Source organism: Camelus bactrianus, chromosome 17 (genome assembly GCF_048773025.1).
Source record: "Camelus bactrianus isolate YW-2024 breed Bactrian camel chromosome 17, ASM4877302v1, whole genome shotgun sequence".
Classification (NCBI taxonomy): domain Eukaryota; kingdom Metazoa; phylum Chordata; class Mammalia; order Artiodactyla; family Camelidae; genus Camelus; species Camelus bactrianus.
In genome coordinates, this window is record NC_133555.1 from 33629292 (window position 1) to 33654343 (window position 25052).

Below are 25052 nucleotides of genomic sequence, written 5' to 3' on the forward strand. Positions count from 1 at the left end.
ACCAGTTTTAAATGTACAGTTCAGCAACATTAAGTACATTCACACTGCTGTGCAACCATCATTTCCATCCATCCACAGAACGTTTTTCATCTTGCAAAACTGAAAGTCTGTACCCATTAAACTCCCCACTCCCATCTTAATCCAGTCCTTGGCAACCACCATTCTACTCTGTCTTTATGATTATGACTACTCTAAGTACCTCTTAATACTAATGGAATCATACAATATTTGTTCATGACTGGCTTATTTCACTTAGCATAATGTTTTCAAGGTTCATAAATACTGCAGCATCTATTAGAATTTCATTCCTTTTTAAGGCTGGATAATATTCCATTGTATGTGTATACCACATTTTGTTTATCCATTCATTCATTGATGGGCAGTTGGGTTACTTCCATCTTTTGGCTAATGTGAATAATGAACATGTGTGTACAAATCTCTTTGAGACCTTGCATCAGTTATTGTGGGTATATAACCCAGATGCAGAATTGCTGGATCATGCGGTAATTTTGCTTTTTGATAATAGCCATCCTAATGGGTGTGAAGTGGTTTTGATTTGCATTTCCCTAATCATTAATGATGTTGAGCATCTTTTCATGTGCTTATTGGCCATCCGTATAGCCTTTTTTGGAAATATCTACTCAAGTCCTTTGCCTACTTTTTTATTCAGGTTGTTTGTTGTTGTTGAGTTTAGGGGGTTTCTATATATTCTGGATATTAATCTTTTATCAGACATGTGATTTGCAAATATCTTCTCCCATTCTGTGGGCTGCCTTTTTACTCTGCTGACAGTATTCTTTGAGCACAAAAGTTTTTGATTTTAATGAAGCCCAATTTGTCTATTTTTCCTTTTGTTGACTGTGCCTTTGGTATCATATCCTCTAAGATAATTGCCAAATCTAATGCAAGGAGCTTTCCCTCTGTGTTTCCTTCTAAGAGTTTCACAGTTTTAGCTCTTACATCCAGGAATAAGATCCATTCTTAAGAAAGGTATTTATGGAAAGTGAAGTTCTGCATATTGATTCCTTTAAAACTATGCATGCCCACCTTCTCCCTGGAATGTTTTTGTGTACCCCTACACTGAAGACTGTAGTTTGAAGAATCTATTCTTGCTCAATCACTTAAGTCCTTTTTTGGCCTGTGTTACCACTCTGCTGACTAATTTCTTTTTGTTTGTAAACATACTAGAGTCTCTCTCATGCAAAACACACACTCCAATACAAAACCTTTAAATATTAGTTGAATAAATAAATGAATATCCACCAAATATAGCTAATCTCCTAGGCGCTATACTGTTCCCTTGCACTGTTCTTGATCCATGTGCCGTCCCTGGGTGCTATGGGCTGACATTTGTTGTGTTGCCCCAAAATTCATATGTTGAAGTCTCAATCCCCAATGTGATAATATTTGGAGAGGGGGGCCTTTAGGAGGTAATTAGATCATGAGGGTAGAGCCTTTATGAATGGGATTAATGCTCTTATAAGAGACAAAAGAGAGATGATCTCTCTGTACCATGTGAGGATACAGCAAGAAGGAAGCTGTCTGATAGAAAACAAACTTTTGGTTACCAAAGGGGAAAGAAGGGGAGGGATAAATTAGGCGTTTGAGATTAGGATATACAAACTACTATATACAAAATAGAAAAACAACAAGGTCCTACAGTATATAGCACAGGGAACCATATTCAATAGCTTGTAATAACTTATAATGGAAAATAACATGAAAAAATATACGTGTATAACCAAATCACTATGCTGTACACCAGAAACTAACACAATCAACTATATTTCAGTTAAAATTAATTAATTAATTAATTAATTAATAAAAAGAAGGCAGTTGTTAGCCAACCAAGACGATCTTCTAGGAACCAAATCAGCTGGCACCTTAAGCTTGAACTTCCCTGCCTCCAAAACTGTGAGAAATAAATTTCTATTGTTTAAGTCCAGGGTATTTTGTTATGGCAGTCCAAGCTGACTAAGATACTGGACAATCTTATCCATTCTCAATTTAACCACCATAACTACCATTTCTATGATTATAATTTCTACATCTCCACCTCCGGCTTAGACTTCCTCTATAAAGTCCAAATGCCTGCCAGAAATTGCCACCTGGCTATCCCATAGGAATCTCAAGCTCATGTACAAATTAAACTATTACTGTAGGGAGACATTTATATAATTCATTAGAACCACTTTTTCTGATGAATAGAAATTTACCAGGTTTTAAATATTCTTATAAACTGGTCCTTTACACCAGCAAATTATAGTTAGGTTCCTAGTTTAAAAGTGAGTTTTGTAACACAAGCACAGTGTGGCAGTGAAGGCTTAGAGTGCAGTGTCCGGACATACTCTGCCTGGGTTCAGAGATAGACCACCTGGAAGCAAATCTTGGCTCTGCCACACTACAGGACCTTAAGCAAGTTATTTAACTAAATGCCTCAGTTTACTTATCTGTAAAAATCAAAATAAAGATAATGTCTACGTCATAGTTATCAGGATAAAATGACAATGTAAATTCATTAGAAGAGTGTGTATGATACATCAAATGCTTAGTAAATGCTAGTTATTACTATTTTTAAGGGTTTATTTAAAAAATTATTGGGATTTTGATTGCATTCCCATTGATGCATTCTGGTTTAGCTACATGACTGATTTTAAGTTTGATTTGCCAGCTAGATTACATGGTAGACATTTTCCACAAATTAAGCTCCAAGGTTCTGACAAATATATATTTAAAGCACATGTGCAATATACATTATGCCAGAAAATACATCCTTTGCAGCCATTTATGATAGAAATATTAAGATGCTAACTTAAAAATGTGCAAAGTAGTAAATAAAATTTTTTAAATTTTAGGGGGGAAAATTTTTAAATTCTTTTAAGTCATTCAGGGGGTTTCAAGACCATTGGCTTAGTGAACATATTTTAGAGTCAGATTGCCTGGGTTTGAATCAAAACTCCAGCTTTCCATGTACCCTTGATAAGTTATATTTAACTTCTATATGCCTCAAAGCTCTCCTCCTACACAATGGGAGTAATAGTGGTACCTACCTCATATGATTACTATAAGGAGAAAACAGGAGCATGCATAGGAAGCAATTATATTGACAGCAACATTATTCATAATAGCTAAAAACTGAAAAGAATCCAAATGTCCATTAACCAGTGGATAGGTAAATAAATATGACACACTCATAAAAAGGAATGCAATAATATGAATGAACCCAAAACACACTAAAGAAGCCAGACATAAGACTAAGAATTATATCATTTCAATCATATGAAAATTCTGGAAAACATAAAACTACAGAGGCAGAAAGCAGATCAGTGAATGCTAGGACTTGCAGTCAGAGTGGCAAGTGGAGATTAAGAATAAACTGGTGTTGGAAATATTCTAAATCTGAATAGTGTTCATGATTGTATCAAACGGAACACTTACAATAAGTGAATTTTATGATACATAAATTATGCCTAAAAAAGTTTTGAAAAATTTTAAAGCAACAATGTGTTAAATATTATTACTCCTGCTCTATGGTCAGGTGTTTAAAATCATAACATTATGCTGGAAAGGACCTTCCTGAGTCTGTCTGTTTCTACTCTCGGAAACAAGAGTAATAAACAGAACCATAGCTGAGTGCTGACTCTGCCATAGTTACACATTTTACATGGGTTCTCTCATTGAATCATCACAGTCCTCTATGGGGGTATGTTCTGCTACTATCCCCATTTTACAGACTATGAAATAGGCTCAAACAGGTTGAGAGACCTGCCCCAGAACAATATAACTCATATGAGGAAAAGCCAGTATGCAAACTCAAGACCATCTGATTCCAAAGCCCATCCTAAAATTCATATGGAATTTTATAAGACTCTGAATAGCCAAAACAACCTTGAAAAAGAACACAGTTGGAAGATTCACAAGTCCCAATTTCAAAACTTAACTATAAAGCTTCAGTAACCAAAAGAGTGTGGTACTGTTCCAGATTTGCAGATACTAACTACTATGTATAAAATAGATAAACAACAAGTTCCTTTTGTATAGCACACAGAATTATACTCAATATCTTGTAGTAACCTATAATGAAAAAGAACATGAAAACGAATGTACGTATGTATATATATGACTGCAACATTATGCTGTATACCAGAAAGGGACACATTGTAAACTGACTATACTATAATAAAATAATAATAATAATAATAATTTTTTTAAAGTGTGGTATTGGTATAAGGACACAGATACTGAACAATGGAATAGAGAACCCAGAAACAAACCCTTACATACATGGTCGAGAGATTTTCAACAAGGGTGCCAAGACCATTCAACAGGAAAAAGACAGTCTTTTTAACAAATGGTCATAGGAAAACTGGATATGAACAGTCAAATAAATGAAGTGGGACTCTCACTCAATACCATATATAAAAGTTATCTCAAAAAAGGATTAAAGACCTAAACTTAAGATCTAAACTTCTTAGAAGAAAATGGGGGAAGCTTCATGCATTGGATTTGGCAATGACCTCTTGGATATGATGCCAAAAACAGTCACTCAAAAACAGACAAATTGGACTTCATCAAAATTAAAAACTTTTGTACTTCAAAGAGCGATATCAACAGAGTAAAAAGGCAACTCATGAATAGTAGAAAATATTTTCAAACCATATATCTGATATGGGACTCATAATGAGAATATATAAAAAACTTCTAAAACTCAACAAAAGACAGCCTGATTCAAAAATGGGCAAAGGTTCAAGATTTGAGGCAATAACTACTATATACAAATTAGATAAACAACAAGTTTCTACCTTATAGCACAGGGAACTATTTTCAATATGCTGTAGTAACCTATAATGAAAAAGAATATGAAAAGGAATACATGTATGACTAAAACATTACACTGTACACCAGAAATTGATACAACATTGTAAACTGACTACACTTCAATTTAAAAAAATGGGCAAAGGACTTGAATAGACATTTCTCCAAAAGAGATATACAAGTGGACAATAAGCACATGAAAATATGCTCAATATCATTAACAATTAAGGAAATTACAGATCAAAACCACAAGATACCATGCCACACCCATTAACATGGCTATTGAACAAAACACAAACAAAAAAATCTAACAGAGGCTATGAAGATGTGGAGAAATGTGAATCTTGTGTATTGCTGGTGGGCATGTAAAATGGTAGTCACTGTGAAAACATATGGCACTTTCAGAAAAAATTAAAAATAGAATTATCACATGACCTAGGAATTCCACTTTTGGATATAAACCCAAAAGAAATGAAAGTAGGGACTGTACCCCCCGCCCAGGTTCACCACAGCATTACAATAGCCAAAAGATGGAAACAACCCAATGCCCATTAACAGACAGATAACTATATATATATATAATTTTTAAATGTATATTTAAATTTTTTTAAAAAGGAATGAAGTTTGCATGCATGCTATGACATGAATGAACCTTGAAAACACTATGTTAATTGAAATGTCAGGCACAAAATGACAAATATTGTATGATTCCACTTATATGGGGTCTGAGGAAAGGCAAATTCACAGAGACAAAATATAGATTAGAGGTTACCAGGGGCTAGAGGGAGGTGGCAATGGGAATTATTTGCTTAATGGTTCGTTTGTGTCTGGGGCGATGAAAAAGTTTTAGAAACAGTGTTGATGGTTTCATTACACTGTGAACGTAATTAATGCACATTGTTACACATAAAAATGGTTTAAATGGCAAATTTTGTTACAACATATGTAATATATTTATCACATCTTTGTAAAAAAAATCAGTAATGTAATATAGGGAAAATCATTGAATTAGACACCTTAAAGGCGTGATCTGTATGGTGTGTGAATTCTATCTCAAAGCTGTTTTTTAAAAAGGTAACAGTGGTGGCTAATATTTAGTGAAAACTTTCTGCACACCAGTCACTGTTCTAAGAGCATTACATACACCTCTCAACAACCTACAAGATGCCTATATTTCTTAACCTCATTTCACATATGAGGAAATTCAAGTTAGGTAATTTGTCCAATGTCACTAAGTTAGTGGAGGAGTTAGGGATTCAAAGCCTATCAGAAGCTAGAGCTCCTACAGTTACCAACTCTGCTCTATTGAGTCCCACAGTGTGATAGGAAGGTTATAAAAGGCACCTGATAGATGCCCTGTTAACTAAGTGAATGACATGAACAACTACTGTGGGAGTATAGCAGAAAAATTAATTCTAAGCACTTGGTATACAGCTAGAAGAGTTCATGATTTATGATCCCTAAAATTGCAGAACTTTCCAATAGCTTTAATCTTAATACAACTCTGAATCAGACTATTAACACCAGTTTATACATTTAAACATTGGCAGGTGAATATAACCTTGCCTATGTATCTTCAATAAGACTGGAGAGTTCACTTAGTAACCTCTCCATTGACAGTTCTCTGAAAGGCTACAAAGTCCTAGGCTCCTAAAGGTAACAAAAATAAACCCAATTCTGGTAACACAATTCTAAAAAGAAGGGTGCTACAGATGTCCAAAAACAGAGACCCAGTAGCTATCCTGTAGGTTAGGTACCTAGTTAGATGCTAGTTAACCAGACAAGGTTCAGGTCCAACAAATGGTAACATACTATTAGTTACTTCAGATATTGCCAGTCCTACCCTCACTCATCAGTTCTTGATCCTCTCCCTATAGTCCTCACAAGTGTGCTGATGTTGACATTATTAAACCATTCACACTGGTAGCATTACTCAACAGGAAGTTGAAAACTAACAAACTAGGGCACAATCCAGAGTTCAGAAAATGAACCAGGTGATCAGGCGCATCAGTCTACTGAACTCCTTCACCTAGATCCCGCAACTCTGACCTTCACAAGCAAACCTGGAATATGCAAAAGATACAATTACCCTTACAGCATATACAGTACAAAGTCCTTTCTGTTAAAAAATGCACGCCCAGAGTTGAGTCCAGTCGCACAACATCAATTCTAAAGTTAAAAGAAAAACAGATTTTCAACGCCAAAAGAAATCTAAAAAGTGAATAAAAGGAAACATGCCTCTCCTCCCACATTCGCCCAACGGGCACAGGACCCACCAGACCACTCTCCCGCCTCCAGCTTCTACCGACCCGCGTGTCGGGGTCCGAGCTCTCGCGCCCTGTGGTCCTGCTGAGCCCACTCGGGTCTGTCCAGGTCTGAGGGCGAGGTTACGGTGCTAGGCACAAGAAAGGCTCCCTCTTCAGCGATGCCTCAGAGAACTGGATCAGATTCCTGCAAAAGCAGGAATAAAGGGGGAAGAAAGGGCCGCCTGCAGCTCCGCGGACCCGAAGCACCGAACCGCGACCACGCGCCAGCCCCAGACCCCGCAGCCGGCCGCCCCGAGACCTGACCGGTAATTCTGCCGCCGCGCCGGGCCCCGCGCCGGGCCCCGCCCCGGGACCGCGACCGTTCCGGGGCGTTCCTCCCGTGGGCGGCACCTCCCTCACCACCCCGCCACTTGACTCTTCTTGAGCGAGGCCGCGGCTGCCCCGCGACACCGAAGCCGCAGCTTCCAGGCCGCGAGGGTCTGCCACGTCCAGAGCAGCCTGGCAGGCCAGCTCCTTCCCCACAGGCTCCGGCACGCCCTCTTTACCACCCCAAACCCTTACCGAGGCAGCGCGGCCTCCGCAGCCCGCTCCTAATCCTCAGCCACAGCCACCGACCCAGCGCCGCGGAGACCGGAACTTCCTCCGCTTTCGGCCGCTGCCTCCACAAAGGCGCCGCCGCCTTCAGCGCTCGGCCCGCCGGGAGATGGAGTACAGCTGCGGGTCCCGCCGACTCCACTCCCGCCGTGCCCCGCGCGTGGGGCGGGGGGCGGGACGGGGGTGTGTGCTTGCCTGCGGGGGCGGGGCGTGGGGGCACGCTCTCGCCGGCGTCCAATGGGAGGGCGCTTCCCCGCCCTGGTCCGCTGGGGCTGCTGGGGGCTGTGGTTTGGCCTCTGGCCCGCGGCCCCTTGTCTTCTTTGGCTCTTTGGAGTTGAGCAAGGCGTGCATTTTCTTGGTGGCTTGGCCTTGCTCCCCGCCGGAGCGGATATGGCCCTGACCTGCCTAGCTTGAAAACGCCTTATTTTCTCTTAGTGTAAAGGAAATGGAAGGGAACCTTCTCCGTCCTAAGCCTTCTGGGTCAGGGACTTCTGGCCCACTCAAGCGCCTGACTCCCGACCTTCCCAATACAGGAGTTTAGCCCTTTTGCCCAAGACCTGAGGGTAGGTGCGAGAGATCGTAGAGAAAAACGGTAGTCACAGAGGCTCCTCCCGAAAAACGGTAGTCACAGAGGCTCCTCCCCTTTTCCTTCTGCTGGGTATCCAAGTTAGGCATCCTCAGCTCAAGAATACCAGGTGAGTACCATCAGTAGTCCTACCTATGAAGGAAAATCTGCTCAGTTTCAACAGGGAAACTAGCTCTCGGGCAATAAGTCTGGCTAAGAGTGACTTGTGCGAGGTCACAGAGGTGTCTGCAAATCAGCAATCTAGTGGAAAACGGAGCAGCAAGCTTTAAGTTTGCAGCTCATTTCCAGGATCTACTTACAGCTAATGTTCTTCAAATGGCCAGCTCCAAGTCTCCAAGTGGAGTGTCTACATTGTTGAAATGCTTGGTGGTTCCAGCTACCTGGTATCCCTGTCAGTGGATCCTCAGGGAAGGTAACCTGACTTTATAGCCTAAATTCAACATCATGGGATCAAAGAAGTCTCCACAAGAAAAGCTTGTAAATCATTATAAAATAAAGCAAGACTTTTCTGTAGAGAAAAGAGATTGTTGGGTTAAGTAGTCTTTAAAGTTACCTTCCTACTTTTCAAGCATCTTTTCTGAAGTCATTCTTTCATTCAAGAACTGTGTGAAGCACCTGCTTGTAAGCCAGTCACTGCATTAGATGCTGGGGTTACAGGAAGGTGAACAAAGCTGATAGACTTTGCTGGTCTAGTGGAGACATGAGTGGGGCCAGTTACTGAAGACAGACAACAAACTAAACAAGATATATAATCTCTGCTGAAATGAATTTGATTTCTGTAAGGAGGGAGATGGAAAGTTGTTGGAGGGCTCTAAACAGAATAATATCATGGCTTCTATGTTAACAGGATCTCTCTGGCTGCTGAGTGGAGAATAGGCTGAAGGTGGAAATGGCAGAAGCAGGGCAGCTGGTTGGGAGATTATTGCAATAATTTAAACATAGAAGGATGATACTTGTACCTGTGTGGTCACAGTGGAAACAGGAGACATGGACTGGGATGAAGGGAAAGAGGGAAGAATAAGGAAGGAGCAATTTGGGTAGGAAGAGCAGGAGCTCAGTTTGGGGTAGGTTGTTTTTGATGCCAGTAGACAAGATGTGGAGTTGGCAGTTGGGTACATTAGTCTAGAATTCCAGGTAAAGCTCAAGGTTAGAGATGCAAATCTAGGAGGTATCAACATATCTGGTATCTAAAGCCATGGGCCTGGATGAGAATACCTAGGGAGTGAGAGAGTGAGTATAGTCAGGATAGCAGAGTTCCAGCCCTGAGCCCTGGGACACACCAGCAGTAAGATATTCCAGGTGAGAGGAGGAACACTTACACAGAACTCCAGGTACTTTGACTTTGCCTCCCAAACTGGACCATTATTGGTGGATGTCTCCCTTATCAGAAAGTACCTTATCCTCTAAAGAGGTAAACCATATTAAGGAACTAGTTATTTTGTCTCATTCCAATCTCCTTGGGCAATAATAATTGCTACTCTTTATCACAACTCTGTGCCTGGCATTGTATTGATACTTCATTACTCATTTAATCTTCACAATAACAGTCTGATATCCCCTTTTATAGTTATGGAAACTAGAGCCCAGCCACAGCTGGGAAGTAGAGGGTGGGGAGATTCCAACCCAGATCAGTCCTACTCCAAGGTTCATGCTCCTGTTTTCCCCTTTTCTTTCCTTAGGGTGATTATTGAGGGTTTTCACAGGAAGCATCTAAAAAAATTTTTTTTAACTTACAGGAGTACTATGGACTGTAAGGTTATTTATACTGCCTTAGATGAGGAAGTATGAGCTATGTAAAAGAGCTGACCCAGAACAGCGCCCTCACCTGGAATGGAGAATACAGCGTCCAGTTGCAGAGATGAGTTGGCTCACCTTCAGCCCCTAAATCCTCACACGGAAGAATCCAGCAAAGAGAAAGACATGGTCCTGCCTGTTGTTGATTGTTGCCTTGGTCTCATTTGGGGTCATGGCTCTTCAGCCTTGAAAGTAGGGGCCTGATCAAATGTTAAAATGAGAGACAGGAGCCATGAAAATTTCCAGCAGAGCAGGAAAACCAGCTGCCTTACCAGGGGCTGCAAAGTAATAAAGTCAGGGAGGAAAACCTCTTCAAAATTTCCAGGGAAGGACTGACTATTCTTATTTTAGCTCGGAATACTTCATATTGTATATCTTGTATTTGTATGAGGGGGAAATTGCTGAAAATGTTGAAAGAGTCATTAAAGGATTTGTCCTGAGTCACACAAGCAAGATAGGAACAGGGCTGGGAACGGATCCCAGTCTCAGAATACAGTCACTTTAGCTACCTCTTCACAGCACCTCAGGTTCTGAAATATCCACTCAAGCCATGAAAGAAAAGAAATATGGGGAGGAACAGATGTCTTATTTGTTCTTTGCTCCAGTCCCAGCTAGACCTCACCACTGCTGTTGTGAAGATGACATGCTATGCTGGGTTCATGAAAATCATAGGCCTAGACAAAACAGAAAACTGTGGTTTTGAGGAGCCCCTGACCTGGAGGTGCAGGGTAGCCTGTGGTTTGTGGCAAAGCCTGAGGCTTGAAGGATCATCATATAGGGCAGTAGAGCCATCACAGGATTGACATTTATTATTATTCCAAAAGACCAAGTTATATTTCTTGGTAGTTCTGTCAGCAAAAAGTGACCTTTCAGAAGGGTTGTCTTGGGGAGAAGGTATAGCTCAGTGGTAGAGCCATGCTTAGCATGCATGAGGTCCTGGGTTCAATCCCCAGTACCTCCACTTAATAAATAAATAAACCTAATTACCCCCAAACAAAAAAAAAATCCAAACAAACAAAAAGTTAAAAAAAAAAGGGGTTATCCCAATATTCAAATATATAAATACAGGTCAACAGGTGGATTAAAACAGAGTTTTAAACAACAACTGTAAAATGTTTTAGTAAGTATCCACAACGGTTTGCTCTGTGAGAATGTCCTAGGCTCAAGTCTTAGCCCAAAGCACCTGGGGTGTATGGCCACTCTTTTGGCTAAAGAGATGCAATACTTCCAAATGAGTGTGGTGCTATTTGGTGAAGCTCATGTGCTTAAAAGCAAAAGTGAGACTCAAAGAAGCCCTGAGGTCACATGAAGACTATGGAGATTGGTTAGGTATGTTAGAAAAGTTTAAATGTCTTTTATGGGGATCAATTCTGTGGGGTGCAACTTCTGGTTAATGGAATATAGCCAGGTTATTTCTGTACCAGCCAGGGAATATGAGAGCTTCTTGGCTTAAACTCTTATAATGTAATATGGCAGGATTAATGAGAGCAAAACCGTGTAAATGATATTTATTCTAAGGGAGGGAGCCTGTCCTTCTGATCTAGTGAGGAGAGAAAATGAATGACCTGGGAAGACCCAGAGACTCCTCTCCCCCTCTCTCCTCTCCAGGAGAACAGATGGGTAAGGAATTGGGCATTTTCTCACAGGTTCTTACCTAAAAGGGAGGAGAAAGCTGCCCTTAAATTATGTGCAAGGGTCTAATAGCCTGTGCAAAGCCATCTCTGGTAAAAGGCCACAGCTTTGTCACCATGTCAGTCACAAGCCAGTGTTGTGGAGGTAAGCTCCAAGTGACAGCTGTCTGAGACTACGAGAAAAGCTGAGGGGCAGAGCTCTCTCCCAATTCCAGTGTAGGACTGAGACGGAAACAGGACACTGCATTGGGGTGCTTGGAACAGCAGGGAGAATCAAAGGAGTGATTTCAGACTTTTTCCTTCATCTCTGAACTGTTGGGTGAATTAACTGTGAGGCTATAAAGTGATCTGATTGCTTCAGAGATGGCATGAGCAGTATTGTTGTTAATCCCTAATTTTACTTCTTTAAACTGTTCTCCAAAAATAAAATTGTTTCGGAAAGCTTTATGTTTTCCTGTTGTTTTTATCACTTTGCATCTAGGAAATTACAAATTACCATAGGAGAGGTATCCTTGCCCTGGCAAATCACCTGGGAAGTTTTTAAAAAGATAATGAGGCCTGAGTCCCATCCCAATCCAATTAAATCAAAATCTCTAGGAGTCGTATCCAGGCATTTGTGTGTGTGTGTGTGTATTTTTTTTTTTAAGTTCCCAGGGCAGAGTCGAGAACTACCGTTCTAGTGCCTCATACTGATATATTAAAACGTAATGGCTAAAAGGAATTTTTTTAAGCAATAATAGGTGTGTCTACACCCTTTTAGCCAATGTGGCCAAGCCCACTAGTGACATTTATCCAGCCCACAAACTTGCAATGTCCTTCCACAGTCAGTGGAGGAAACAACCTTAACGTCTCTTTCTTTCCATTGAAATAAACCTCTTGTTGGGTAGGGCGGAGGGGCCGGGGTTTCTGGGCCTGCGGTCCACCCCGGGCTTTGGGTTTGGGGAGGTGCCTGGGCTTGGCCGGGACGCTGGAGAAGGAAGTGCCGGCCGAGGCCATCCCGACCCGGGTCAGGTCCCGCCCAGGGCTCTGCCAGGACCGGGCGCCCGGCCCCGCCTCGCGGCGGCCGTGCACTGCGAACTACATCTCCCATAATGCACCCTGGGGGCGGGCAGGGCCAGGCCCAGAGACCGTAGCCGGGCCTCTGCCGCGAGAGGCCGGCGAGGGCTGTCTTCCTGAGCCGGCAGCCGGACGACGGGCGGTGGTCAGCGCTGTGGCCATGTCTGCGTCCGCAGGGGATCGTGGTCTCGCGAACCTGAGCCCTCACTCCAGGCCCGGCCGGACACCCGTGCCCTCCCGGGGGTCCGGCAGAAGGCAGTGACCGGCAATCTCTGTGCGTCCTGCCCCCTCCTCCCAGAGAAACAGGTGAGTCCGACTACCAACTCACGTGGCCTGGGGGCACCTAGAGACTGGAGAGCTGTCATCTTTGGAGGGAGGGGCTTGAAGACTGGGAGCCTCTGCCGTCTATGCTGCCATTTGCGGTAGGAGGACTAGGTCTCTCTGGGGTCACTTAGACGGTTGGTCCCCAGCTGGGGAATACAAAAGGCGAGGCCTGGAACTCTTCCTTTGGCTGAGAGGGCAAAGTCCTGTAGGGGCAGTGGCCAGGTAGTACTGCCCCACCCCCCAACGCACACTTTCTGCAAGCAGAGGGCTCTCAAACATTTGCAGTGGTTGACTGTGGGGTGAGCAAGGCAGCTCCTGAAAGTGTCTTGGGGCTTGGAACTTTGCTCTCAAGGGTGTCCTGGCTCAGATAACCGAGCTGCCGCTTATACCAGGTGAGCCACTCTGAGCTGGAGTTTGCTGGGGGAGGGTAAGCAGCCTTTGTCAGAGAGGGGAGTGGCCACCAGCAGTGACAAGTACCAGGCCATACTCTCAGCAGGGTAGGCATCCTGCTGAAGCAGCTACAGCGCAGCCTCACGTGGACCCTGTCTGCCACACCTCCATGCATCCTGGCACTATCCTCCCAGGTGGACCACTCCTCAAAGGATCAAGGCAGGATGGAGCACTGTGTAAGCAGGAAGAGGGAGCTGGAATAGTAGAGAGCCAGTTGGGAGGGGCTCTTGCAAGGCCCTCCCTTCCTTCAGGCCAGGCACCTAGAGGAGGGAGGCACAGTAGAAGGGCTGATTGAGCTAACTTGTTTGGTAACATCGCTCAAAGGCACAGCAGAGCACTTCTAGGGAAATTAGCAAGCCCTGTGGTCTTCTAGAGAGGCTGCCTGAGAAGGGGCCCAAAGGGAGTATCTGGTTCTAAGAGACTTCTCTTGTTTGACTGCTTCAGATTCAGCCCCCCAAAAGCTTCGGCCACACAAGTTAAGGCTTCAGTGGCTACTAGGTAGGTTTTGCGATGAGTCTTTCACCCTCCCTGCCTAGTTTCCAGTGTAAGTGTCCAGAGAACTGTTTGCTTCTTCAGAGCTTTTGGCTGGATCCCCAGATTGGCCTTGGAGTTACTGAGGTGCTGCATGATCTCAGGTGGCAGGGGAACTGTTAAGAAGGAAGGGTCCACCAGCCTCAGCCAGCTTAGCCTGCCCTCACTCTTTGCAGGTACCATGCTGGGTAATACTCAGACATGCTGGCTTAGTTACCTGAGGGATCAGTGAGTAATGGGCCCTCAGAGCATCCCATAAGCTGCTATAGACCTTGTTTGAGTCTTTGAGCCAGAGGTGCAAGGACACAGAGCAGGTGCATGTGACAGACTAAGGAGTTCAACTTGGCAGACACTTCTAGGAGCAGCAGAGAACTAATAGTCTGTTCCTGCAACTTCAGGATGAATAGCCAGTTAGCCTGGGGGAACTCCTAGCCCTAGGCCAATAGACATCTTTTGGGCCCAAAGTCACAGAAGGGTCATTTCAGGCCACAACCCACCTTGCTTCATGAGGTCAGAAACACGTTTTCCCAAGCCAGTTCATTCTGGGCCTGGCTCAGGGGGAGCAAACTCTCAAAAGAAAGATTTACATGGCAGAGACCACTGGGTCTGTGTGTAAATGCAGATACACACGATCTGAATGCTGAATAAGAATAATCACAATATGCTAAAGACAGCTGAGTGTACAAATGCCTACTCTGTGCCAGGGTAACCAAATTACATGGATTCTGTCATTTAATCCTCCCACAACCCAATGAATGGTGCTATCATTATCTTCATTTTATAGGTAAGAAAGCTGAGACTCATAAAACCAAGCCAGGTTAATCCAGGTCCCTCTGACTCCAGAGCCATTGTTATTGAGCACTTGACTACAACCAAGGACAAATCTTCCCCACAAGCAGGAGTCTCCCCAGGCTACACTGGAGCTGGGTGTTCTTTGAGGATTTTTCACCTTCTCCCTTACAAAATTATATACTCCTGCTGACATTTTGAAATTTGTGGCAGGTCACAGGGTGACCCTCAGTGTAGAAAAATAAAGTAGAGCAAGGGGGATAAGAATCCAGGATATTTCTAAGGTCACACTTGAGCAGCAACCTGAAGGAAGTGACAGAGTGGGTCATGTAGATATTTGCCCAAGCAATGGAATAGGTGAGGTGGGGGGGGGCAGCGGAAAAAGCAGGGAGATGTGGTCCAGGCAGAAAGTTCAGCAAGAACAAGGTTCTGAAGTGAAGGAGTACTCAGGATTCACATTTACAATGCACTTAAGGAAAGCCATGAGGTCAGTGCGGCTGGGCTGACACAAAGCAAGTCGGGTAAAGGGCAGGAGATGAGGTCAAAGAATTAATGGGAGGGGGTGTAGATAGAGTGGTTCTTGTGCATCACTGTGAGGAAATTGGCTTTCTCTCTGGGTGAGGTGGGACCATTACAGAATTGTGAGCAGAGGAATTACATGACCTGGCTTCTGTTTCAAGTGGATCACTTTGAGTGCTGTGAGAAGGGGATAGACTGCACAGGGACAAGGGCAGAGGTCAGTAAACTGGTTAGAAGACTGTTGTAGCAGTCTGCTAGAGATGTAATATTGGCCTGGACCAATGTGGTAGTGGTGGAGGTGATGAGAAGTGGTCAGTCTCTGGATATGGGCATTTCCCACACAGCATCAGTAAACTGTTACATGAAAGTTAGACATTTGTCTGGAATCACTTAGTGTCTGTTCCCATTATTTTAAATGAAAAAAAGTATTAACGCTCCCTTCATCAACCCCAAATCCCCATTTTTCTAAAATGGCACTGAAACACAAGGAAAATACATACTTAATATATGCCCGATAAATTATAGTGTTAAAATATAAAATGCTTAAAACATTTCCTCCTTACATCAAACAGTGTTTGATGTAAGCCTCTTTCGTTGGCTCTCAATGATCTTCTGTCAGTTCTATTTGGAATGTCATTTGAGGCTTTAAATGCACATTACATTATTAAAAATATACATCAAGTATTGATGACATAAATATGCAGTTTCTTCTGTATAAACATAAGCTCAGTCAATATGTTTGTTGTATTATTTATCTATTGCTGTGTAACAAATTATCCCAAAACTTACCAGCTTAAACAACCAATAAATATTTATTATTTCATACAATTTCTCAGGGTCAGGAATTTAGGAGCCTTTTAGATGGATGGTTCACATCCGATGTCTCTCATGAGGTTTTAGTCATCCAAATGCTTAACTGGGGCTAGATGTTTTGCTTCCAAGATTGCTCACTCACATGACTAGCACCTTGCTACTGGCTGTTTGCAGGTGTCAGTTTCTTGCCATGAGGTCCTCTCTATAGGGCTGCTTGAGTGTCCTCACAACATGGCTGCTGGCTCCACTTAGAGTGATCTAAGAAGGCAAGGCAGAAACCACAATGTCTTTTATGACTCAGCCTCAGATGTCACACATTGTCATTTTCACATTATCCTGTTGGTTACGTAGATCAGTACTGCTCAGTGTGGGAGGGAAGTATACAAAAGCCTGAATGCCTGGAGTTGAGGATCACTGGGGACCACTTTGAAGTCTGGCTACTGCAGTTAGGTATTAAAAACCAGAGGCATTCTATGGGGCAAGTGTTAATGAGAGATATTTTGCTGGGTGTGCCTGGGTGTATTCTGAATTACAACCGACAGAATTTGCTGATGGTTTGGTATATGAGGTATGGGAAAATGAGAGGCATAAGGGATGACTCCAAGATCATTTGCTAAATAACTAACAGAATGAAATTGTCTTTCGCTGAGATAGAGAAGACTCTGGGAGGAACAACTTTTTAAGGGGATGCTCAGGAACTCAGTTTGGGACATACAACTTTGAGATACTGTAAGATATCCAAGGGCAGACATCAAGTAGACAGTTAAATGTGTGTGCTTCTAGAAGTAAGAAAATAGATCGAGGCTGCAAATAAAATTTGGAATCATTAATGTATCAGTAAAATTTAAAACCACAAGATTGGGTATAATCACCAAGGGATTGAATGGAGACAAAAAAGAGATCCGGGGCAAGGGTATATAGCTCAAGTAGTAGAGCGCATGCTTATCACGCATGAGGTCCTGAGTTCAATCCCCAGTACCTCCATTTAAAATAAATAAATAAACAATTAATTAATTAATTAATTAATCTTAATTACCTCCCCCCACCAAAAAAAAAAAAAAGAGATCCAAGAACTGAAATCTGGATCCCTCAACAGTAAGAAGAACTGCAAAGAGGACTGAGGAGGGGTGGTCCATAAGGTAGGAGGAGAACCAAGAAAGGAAAGTGGAATACCGGAAGCCCAGAGAAGAAAGTGTTTTGAGAGAGGGAAAATAATCAGGTGCATCTGTTGCTGCTGCTGAGTGAAGTGAGATGATCCTGGAGGTCACTGGTGACCTTGAGGCAGCAGTATTGCTGGAGTAATAGAGGCAAAAGTCTAGTTGGAATGGGTCCCACTCTCAGAGGAGACCTCTGTGGATGCCTTCTCGGGTTCCTGCTGAGGGCATGCAGAGCCTTAATTACTCTGGCCCTTTGTCAGATAAGGTGGTCCACACCTTGGTCTTCTGGGCTCTGACCCTTGCTGGGAACCATCACTCTTGATTGTCCTGATTAACAGGATTGGTGGCCTAGAAAATCCCAAAAGGTAAATGTTCTCCTGAATAATGTTCCTTTGCAGATTATTCAAAGCACACTCTGTGTGGGGTAATGCTGCTGGCCAGTGGTACCCAACCCCCAATTACTCTGTGGTGCTCCAGGATCAGTGCAGGAGTGGCCACTATGCTAGTCTCTGGTCCTGCCTCCCTGTCTGTTTTGCACATTGAACTTCTGTAAAAGATTAATTTGAAGAAAGGATTCAATAGCTTACCACAAAGATGACACAAAGAAAAGCTTGAAAATCAGTTCTTTGGTTGTACATGCAGAAGCTGCCTGATAGGAACTGGGGGAGGGGTTGTCAGAGAGTGTTCTTGGACACAGACAAGCTGGGGCCACACAAATGCTAGTGATGGTGACGCTGTTTCTTTGCGATCACTCCTCTCATGAACGTTTTTGAGCACCTACTTCATGCCAGGCTCAGGGTGGGGTCATTTGCCCAAGGTTGTAGAGCTAGTAAGGGACAGGCCTCAGTTATTCCCTGTGAACTCTGCTCCAGGAGGGCAGGGACGGGGTCTGCTTTGCTCACACTAAAACCAGTCCCTCCCAGGCCCCTGCCCTGCCTGCAGTGACCTCCTCATGAGTCTGACTAGTCTTTGCTGCCCTTCTAATCCAGCCAGCCAGCTCTCTCTCCCTTAAGGGGTCAGTGCCTCAGATGGAACCCCTCTCCTGTAGATTGTATGCTGCCTGCCAAATGAAGACCCTGCAGCCTGTCATTCAGGGGCCTTAGAAGCTGACCCCAAGTGAGCCACCCAACTTTGTTATCCCTGACATCCCCTCATGGCCACCTCCACCTGGTCCTGAGTGGGTGTAAGGACTGGGAGATCAGGCTGAGTTTGTCCTCAGTGTCCATCAAATGGGCACTGAGAAGTGACATGTTTATAGCTAGTTTTAATTGAAAAGGCAAGCCCCAGTGCCAAATTCCAAAGGTACAAAATGCAAGGAGAAAAGCAAGGCTCTAGCCTGAAGACAAGCCTGTTTGCTCCAACTCACTTCTTTCCTAGGAAGGGCCTAAATAGCAAAAAGAACTAATTAGTCAACTCGGTTTTAAGTGGAGAAATGTTCATGGCAGGATGTACAGTGGAAGAGATCAGGATACAGAAGGATTTCAGTTCCCAGCTCCACCACTTCTTTCCTGTCATGCCCTTGAGCAGGGTACTCTCTGTCTCAGTTCCTTCATCTGTATAGTTAGCCTGACAAAAATGCCTGCCTCAGAGAGGAGTGATCAGAAGTAGATAAAAGTCCACATAAACTTACAATGCTACCTTGGCATTGAGTAAGTGTTAGCTGCTATTATAAGTTTGTAAAAAATACATACATATATTTTTTATATACATTTTTAGAGAAAGACTAGAAGGACATATACTAAAATGTGAGCAGTGAGAAATACTGGGAATGATGATTTATTCCTTTCTTTATACTTTTTTTGGTATTTTTTTTAAGTTTTCTACAATGACTAGATACCATGCATTCTTTCTTTTATAATCAGAAAAAGAACAGCACAATTCATTTTTTAGAAAGGAGTACTCAGAATCCATTCCCCAGAGGTTTGAATAGCTGGGTCCTGGTGAGGGGTACTTTCCTGTACTTAACCACTGTTAACTCTGCCAGTTACACCCCGCAAATAGCACCTTCCTCCTTACCCTCAACAATGTCTTTGTTTGCCCCACAGGAGAGCCCAGGGAATGGCTGCTGACATACAGAGGAAGAGAAGTGGAGAATGCCCTGATGGCATGTTGGCTCCTTCTGATGGGCAGAGTGTGGAGAGAGCTGAGAGCCCCACACCAGGACTGGCCCAGGGAAGGGAGCCAGGTACGGGCAGGGAGCGCAGCCCAGCCAGCTGATGGCTGGAGCAGCCTCCAGGGCGATCGGGATTCCCAGCCACGCTTTCACTCCCACTCATTCACACATGTGTTCACTCACTCACTGAATATTCGTCCTGTGCTGGGGATACTGCTGGGATCCAGGTTCAGTCTATATCCGGAATTCCTCTCCACTTCAGCCGCTTGCCCTGTGCTGTCTGGCTGCCAATGTGGGCTCTCCTCCTATTCCCTGTGTCTACAGTGTACCTCCCTGGCTCCTTCTCCCCACCTCAGCTCTCAACTTAAATGTCACCTCCTCACAAGGGAGGGCTGCTTTGACCATGCTCTGTACAGAATGCTAGTTATTTTGTAATTTTATTTGTCTATGTATGTATTGTCCATCTCGCTCATCCACGGTTGTGAGCTCTTTAAGCACAAAGCAGTTGTATCCCCTGTACCTGGTGCAGTGCTAAACTCATAATAGAAACTCAAAATATATCTGTTGAACTCCTGTGTGAAAAAAAAATCGGTAAAGGAAGACTGACATGGTCCCTCCCTTGGGGGAGCCGGAGGTTAATGAGACCATTACAGTGGAGCCATGGGTCTCTGAGCAGAATCGGGAAGCCTCCTCCCAGTGAGAGAGATTCGCTGAGCACAGGAGGTATTCCAAGCACAGGGCAAGTGCTGGGCACACAGCAGTGAACAACCAGGTTCCTGCCATCGAGGGGGATCCCCATGCAGCTGAGTAGAGGACAGTAACTGACAAGTGCCACAAGAGAAATCAAGGATCAGGATATGATGGGGAGGTGAGGGTATAGCTCAAGTGGCAGAGCACATCCTTACAGTGCAGGAGGTCCTGGGTTCAATCCCCAGTACCTCCTTGAAAAACAAATAAGTAAACCTAATTACCTCCCCCTCAAAAAAAAAAAAAAAAAACGGGTCAGGATATGATAGAGTGCTGAGGGTTGGTGGTCAGGTGATGGGGGCAACTAACATCTTTGCTGAGAGCTGAAGTGTGACAGGGAGCCGGCCTGCGAGGGGGTGGGAGCGCCTTCCAGGCTGAGGGAACAGGAGATGCAGAGGTTCTGAGATAGGTGGGGGTGTGTTAAGGGCATCCAAAGAGCAGGTGGGCAAAGGCCAGTGTGACTGAGATGGGCAAGGCCTGTGAGATGAGAGTGAGAGAGGCAGGCAGATACCAGCCGCCACTGCAGCCTGGAGGGTTCCGGATCTTATTCCCAGTGTGATGGGAGAAGACTGGCGCTGTAAGTCTCAGAGAGACATGACTTGCAGCAGACAGTAGCAGGAGGGAATGGTGGCTTGCCTTATCAGGACAGGCAGTCAAGCTTAAGAGCTGTATTGGGCACCTTGCTGGTGAGGTGGTCTGCCAGCAGATACCGCTCTGAACACCAGTGCTTTTGGCTGGCAGGTGCTGGGCAGGAGGGTGCCATGTTCGTCCATGCCCGTTCCTACGAGGACCTGACTGAATCAGAGGATGGGGCGGCTTCTGGGGAGAGCCCCAAGGAGGGTGCTGGGGGTCCCCCACCTCTGCCTGCAGACATGCGCCAGATCAGCCAGGACTTCAGTGAGCTGAGCACCCAGCTGACAGGTGTCGCCCGAGACCTGCAGGAGGAGATGCTTCCAGGAAGTTCTGAAGACTGGCCGGAGTCCCCAGGGGCAGCTGGGAGACCAGCCACAGAGCCCCCAAGGGAGGGCATTGGTGAAGGGGATGAGGAGGAGGCTGCCGAGGCATGGCGACTGCACCAGAAGCACGTCTTCGTGCTGAGTGAGGCGGGGAAGCCTGTGTACTCTCGTTATGGGTCAGAGGAGGCTCTTTCCAGCACCATGGGTGTCATGGTGGCCCTGGTGTCCTTTCTGGAGGCTGACAAGAATGCCATCCGTTCCATCCATGCAGGTGAGCCACTTGGAGGAGGGTTCTGTTCTGGGAGGTGTCCCTGGCGAGGTTAATTCATAGCAGGTTTTGAACTCCCAGGAACTAGAGGGCTGGGATGTACTATGTGACCGAGGGCAGTCCCTCCACCTCTCTGAGCCCCAGGTCCTCATCTGAACATGAGGTACAACACTGACTGCCTCATAGGGCTGTTGTGAGGGCCAAAGGTGGCTGGCACGTGGGCTTTGCTCTTGGAGAGGGTGAGAAGCCTGGGGAGGTGACCAAAACATCCCAGATTGTGAGCCCCACCCAGCTCTTGCCACTTAGCCCAAGAATGTTTGTTTTTCTGAAGTGCTTCCTGAGTTTTTTTTAAACTGGCCCCAGTCTGTGAAGCAAGTGGCAGGAACAGGCCTGGAGCCCTTGGGGAAAGGGGGCCCTTGGGCTTCTGTTTTTCTTTTCATCATCCTGAAGCCCCCACTGTGTGCAAGCTCTGAGGGAGGGTGGAGAGAATGTGGAAGGCGACATGCTGCATAGGAAGGCAGGGCTCTAAGGTTGCCTGGCCAGGCCAATCCCGGAGGGCTTCCCAGAGAGGGGCTGAAGCTGACACCACCCCCAATCCCCCCATCAGATGGCTACAAGGTAGTGTTCGTGCGCCGGAGCCCACTCGTGCTGGTGGCAGTGGCCCGCACGCGGCAGTCAGCGCAGGAACTGGCACAAGAGCTGCTCTACATCTACTACCAGATCCTGAGCCTCCTTACTGGCGCGCAGCTGAGCCACATCTTCCAGCAGAAGCAGAACTACGACCTGCGGCGTCTGCTCTCGGGCTCGGAGCGCATCACCGACAACCTGCTGCAGCTCATGGCGCGAGACCCCAGTTTCCTGATGGGAGCTGCGCGCTGCCTGCCCCTGGCGGCGGCCGTGCGCGATGTCGTGAGTGCCAGCCTGCAGCAGGCGCGTGCGCGCAGCCTCGTCTTCTCCATCCTGCTGGCGCGCAACCAACTCGTGGCGCTCGTGCGCCGCAAGGACCAGTTCCTGCACCCCATCGACCTGCACCTGCTCTTCAACCTCATAAGTTCCTCCTCATCCTTCCGCGAGGGCGAGGCTTGGACGCCAGTTTGCCTGCCCAAATTCAACGCAGCCGGCTTTTTCCACGCCCACATCTCTTACCTGGAGCCTGACACGGATCTCTGCCTGCTTCTAGTCTCCACCGACCGCGAGGACTTCTTTGCAGTCTCTGACTGCCGCCGCCGTTTTCAGGAGCGCCTGCGGAAGCGCGGTGCCCACCTGGCACTGCGGGAGGCACTACGCACGCCATACTACAGTGTTGCCCAAGTGGGCATCCCCGACCTGCGCCACTTCCTCTACAAATCAAAGAGCTCGGGACTCTTCACCAGGTGAGGGAAGGCCTTGCTTGAGGCGGACAGGGGTGTGGGGAGGGGGAGCTGGTTGGGCCTGAGTCCTGAAGCTGATGACCCCTCTGGGAATAGACCTACATGCTGTTTGTTTGACTCTGACACCTGGGAACCAGACTCCCTGTCACTCTACCCTACTTCCTACCAGCATATCCTCTATTTCATTCATTGCCCACAAAGCCTCAAAATACTGAGTATACCCAGGGAAGGAAGCTGGAACAGAGGTCTCCTGGGTTTTTTGGCCTGGAGCTGCTCTTTCTTAAGATAAGGTCATTTTGGTCTAGCCCAGGATGTAGAACTCTTCCTCTACTTCTTCCAACAGAGGGGCTGGAGCCAGATGTGGCAACTTCTATCCTCCCTTTACCCCTTTTGGTCCAGGGGGTTCCCAGCTCACTATTCCTCTACTTTAGACCTGTCACTCTGTCTTGGACACCTAAATTCAGACTGGCCTCTCCAGGAGAGTATCACCAAAGATGTCATGAACTTGAAGGAGATGGGAGAACAGGGCTCCAGTCTGAGTGTACCCAGCCCTATCCTGGGGACACTTCAGAGGTGGGGAAACAATACCTTGTCCTGGGGGAGCATTTGGAGGGTAGGACACATGGCAGAGTCTCCCTGGCTAGGAACAGGTGTTTCTGGATCTCCAGAGAAGCCAGTGGAAGTCACTCCTTTGCGAACCCACTCCCCCATCTCCAGCCCTGAGATTGAGGCCCCATACACCAGTGAAGAGGAGCAGGAGCGGCTGCTGGGCCTCTACCAGTACCTGCATAGCCGTGCCCACAATGCCTCCCGCCCACTCAAGACCATCTACTACACGGGCCCCAACGAGAACCTCCTGGCCTGGGTAAGGTGGCCCTGGGGTGGGATGGGCTTCATTGGGGTCCTGGGCAAGAGCCACAAGTGGTGTCTAATAGGATGACCACCCTGTGCCCTTCTTCCAGGTGACAGGTGCCTTTGAGCTCTACATGTGCTACAGCCCCCTGGGGACCAAGGCGTCGGCCATCAGTGCCATCCATAAACTGATGCGCTGGATCCGCAAAGAAGAAGACCGCCTTTTCATCCTCACACCCCTCACCTACTGATGAGAATGTGTGGGGCTCAGCCCTCCTAAGCACACTGGGCTGTGGAAGCGATGGGAGCCTCCTGGTGGGGCTGGCCTCTCTTGCCCAGGCAGCAGGCAGGGACTGTGGGTTGGCATGTGCATTAAAGTGCTTTGGGAAAGATACTTCTTGGACCTTGTCACTGGTTCCTGCGCTCACCCACTCTCCCTCACATACAGACACTGCATCCTCCTCCCTAGACCCCGCCCAGGCTTCCCCATGCACAGGGCACATGCACAATTGAGCCTCTCTTCTCCCTCCCTTGTACAGCATGTGCTCAGGCTGCATGTGCTCAGAGTTGACCCCTGGGCTGGGGTTGTTTTCATTTAGCTGAAGTCTCCCACATGTAAAGTGTTTGCCAGTACCCCACTGGTAGTGCTGCCCCCCACCCCTGTGAAGCACCATCTCCATACTTGGTCTGAACCCCTAGTGCCTCCTCCTTACTCCTAGGTGGGACCCCCCAGCTACATGCCCTGAAGGACCACCCAACTATTTGAGAACCCTAGCTGTTGCTCTGCCCTTGGGCTGCTGTAGTTCAGCAGAGGCTGAGCTGAGTAAGATGGGGACACTCAGGTGGGGAGAGTCTGAGCCCAGGCATAGGTAGGAGCTCTTGGTGAGGTGGCCTAGTGTTCAGCACAGACAAATTCTGAGTCCAGCCTCTGGGGAAATTGTCCCAGCTTAGGCTTCCTCATGAAGGGCTGTGCACCTCAGTTCCCCTACCTCCAGCCAGCGCCTTCCTCAGAGTGGCCCCCAGGAGTGAGCTGGAGGGCCTGAAAGAAGACCCAGCTGACCTCTAGGGTAGTAGTGGACCCTGCTTTAAGAAGGGGTGTTGTCACTAGGTAGACTGGGACCTCTTCAGTCACTCTGTTCCCTGGCATGGCCCAGCCTACGTGTGTCACCATGGACATCCCAGGAGGCTCGGCAGTGAGGGCCCAGCCCCATTAACCCTACCACAAGATGTTCTTTGAACAGAGCCCAAGGCACAGTGCAGAAAGCCTCTACCTTACTGCTGGGGGGCTCTCACAATTCTGCCACAACTTAACCATCCCACTGGCCAGGGGAGCAAAAGGCCTAGGGAGTATTTATGCGAGAAGAGTGTCCATTGAATATGGTCCTCAGACTAGAGTGAATCACCCTCATGCAGTCTCTGA

General features: G+C 46.2%; 2 protein-coding genes across 7 annotated transcripts in view; one reads left to right on the forward strand and one right to left on the reverse strand.

Moving 5' to 3' along the window:
- Positions 1 to 7799, reverse strand: part of RBM6 (RNA binding motif protein 6) — an 87565-nt gene extending 79766 nt beyond the window's left edge. Inside the window, exons 1-2 of one of the 4 annotated variants that reach the window (XM_074344867.1) lie at positions 7644 to 7799; positions 7125 to 7266 (exon numbers count right to left, since the gene is read on the reverse strand). The gene's annotated coding sequence lies outside the window, so the exon portion shown is untranslated. Of the gene's footprint in view, positions 1 to 7053; positions 7267 to 7643 lie in introns of all 4 variants that reach the window. The other 3 variants (XM_074344866.1, XM_074344865.1, XM_074344868.1) reach the window with 3 other exon arrangements.
- A 4975-nt stretch (positions 7800 to 12774) lies between these two features.
- MON1A (MON1 homolog A, secretory trafficking associated) lies at positions 12775 to 24026 on the forward strand. Of its 3 annotated transcripts, XM_010969164.3 has the most exons (6): positions 12777 to 13049; positions 19372 to 19511; positions 20928 to 21413; positions 22018 to 22783; positions 23498 to 23645; positions 23743 to 24026. In XM_010969164.3, the coding sequence occupies exons 2-6, from the start codon at positions 19385 to 19387 to the stop codon at positions 23881 to 23883; spliced, it is 1668 nt and encodes a 555-aa protein (XP_010967466.1). In that variant the 5' UTR covers positions 12777 to 13049; positions 19372 to 19384; the 3' UTR covers positions 23884 to 24026. The 3 variants fall into 3 exon arrangements, with proteins under 3 accessions (XP_045361982.1, XP_045361983.1, XP_010967466.1); XM_045506026.2 differs by lacking the exon at positions 23743 to 24026 and having other exon boundaries at positions 12775 to 13049; positions 23425 to 23639; XM_045506027.2 differs by lacking the exon at positions 23743 to 24026 and having other exon boundaries at positions 12775 to 13049; positions 23449 to 23639.
- The last annotated feature ends 1026 nt before the right edge of the window (positions 24027 to 25052 follow it).

Coding starts and splice junctions, on each gene's coding strand:
- MON1A (XM_010969164.3), top strand. CDS start 19,385: ATGGCTGCTGACATACAGAGGAAGAGAAGTGGAGAATGCCCTGATGGC. Junction 22,784..23,497: donor AGCTCGGGACTCTTCACCAG/GTGAGGGAAGGC, acceptor CCCCATCTCCAG/CCCTGAGATTGAGGCCCCAT. Junction 23,646..23,742: donor ACGAGAACCTCCTGGCCTGG/GTAAGGTGGCCC, acceptor CCCTTCTTCCAG/GTGACAGGTGCCTTTGAGCT.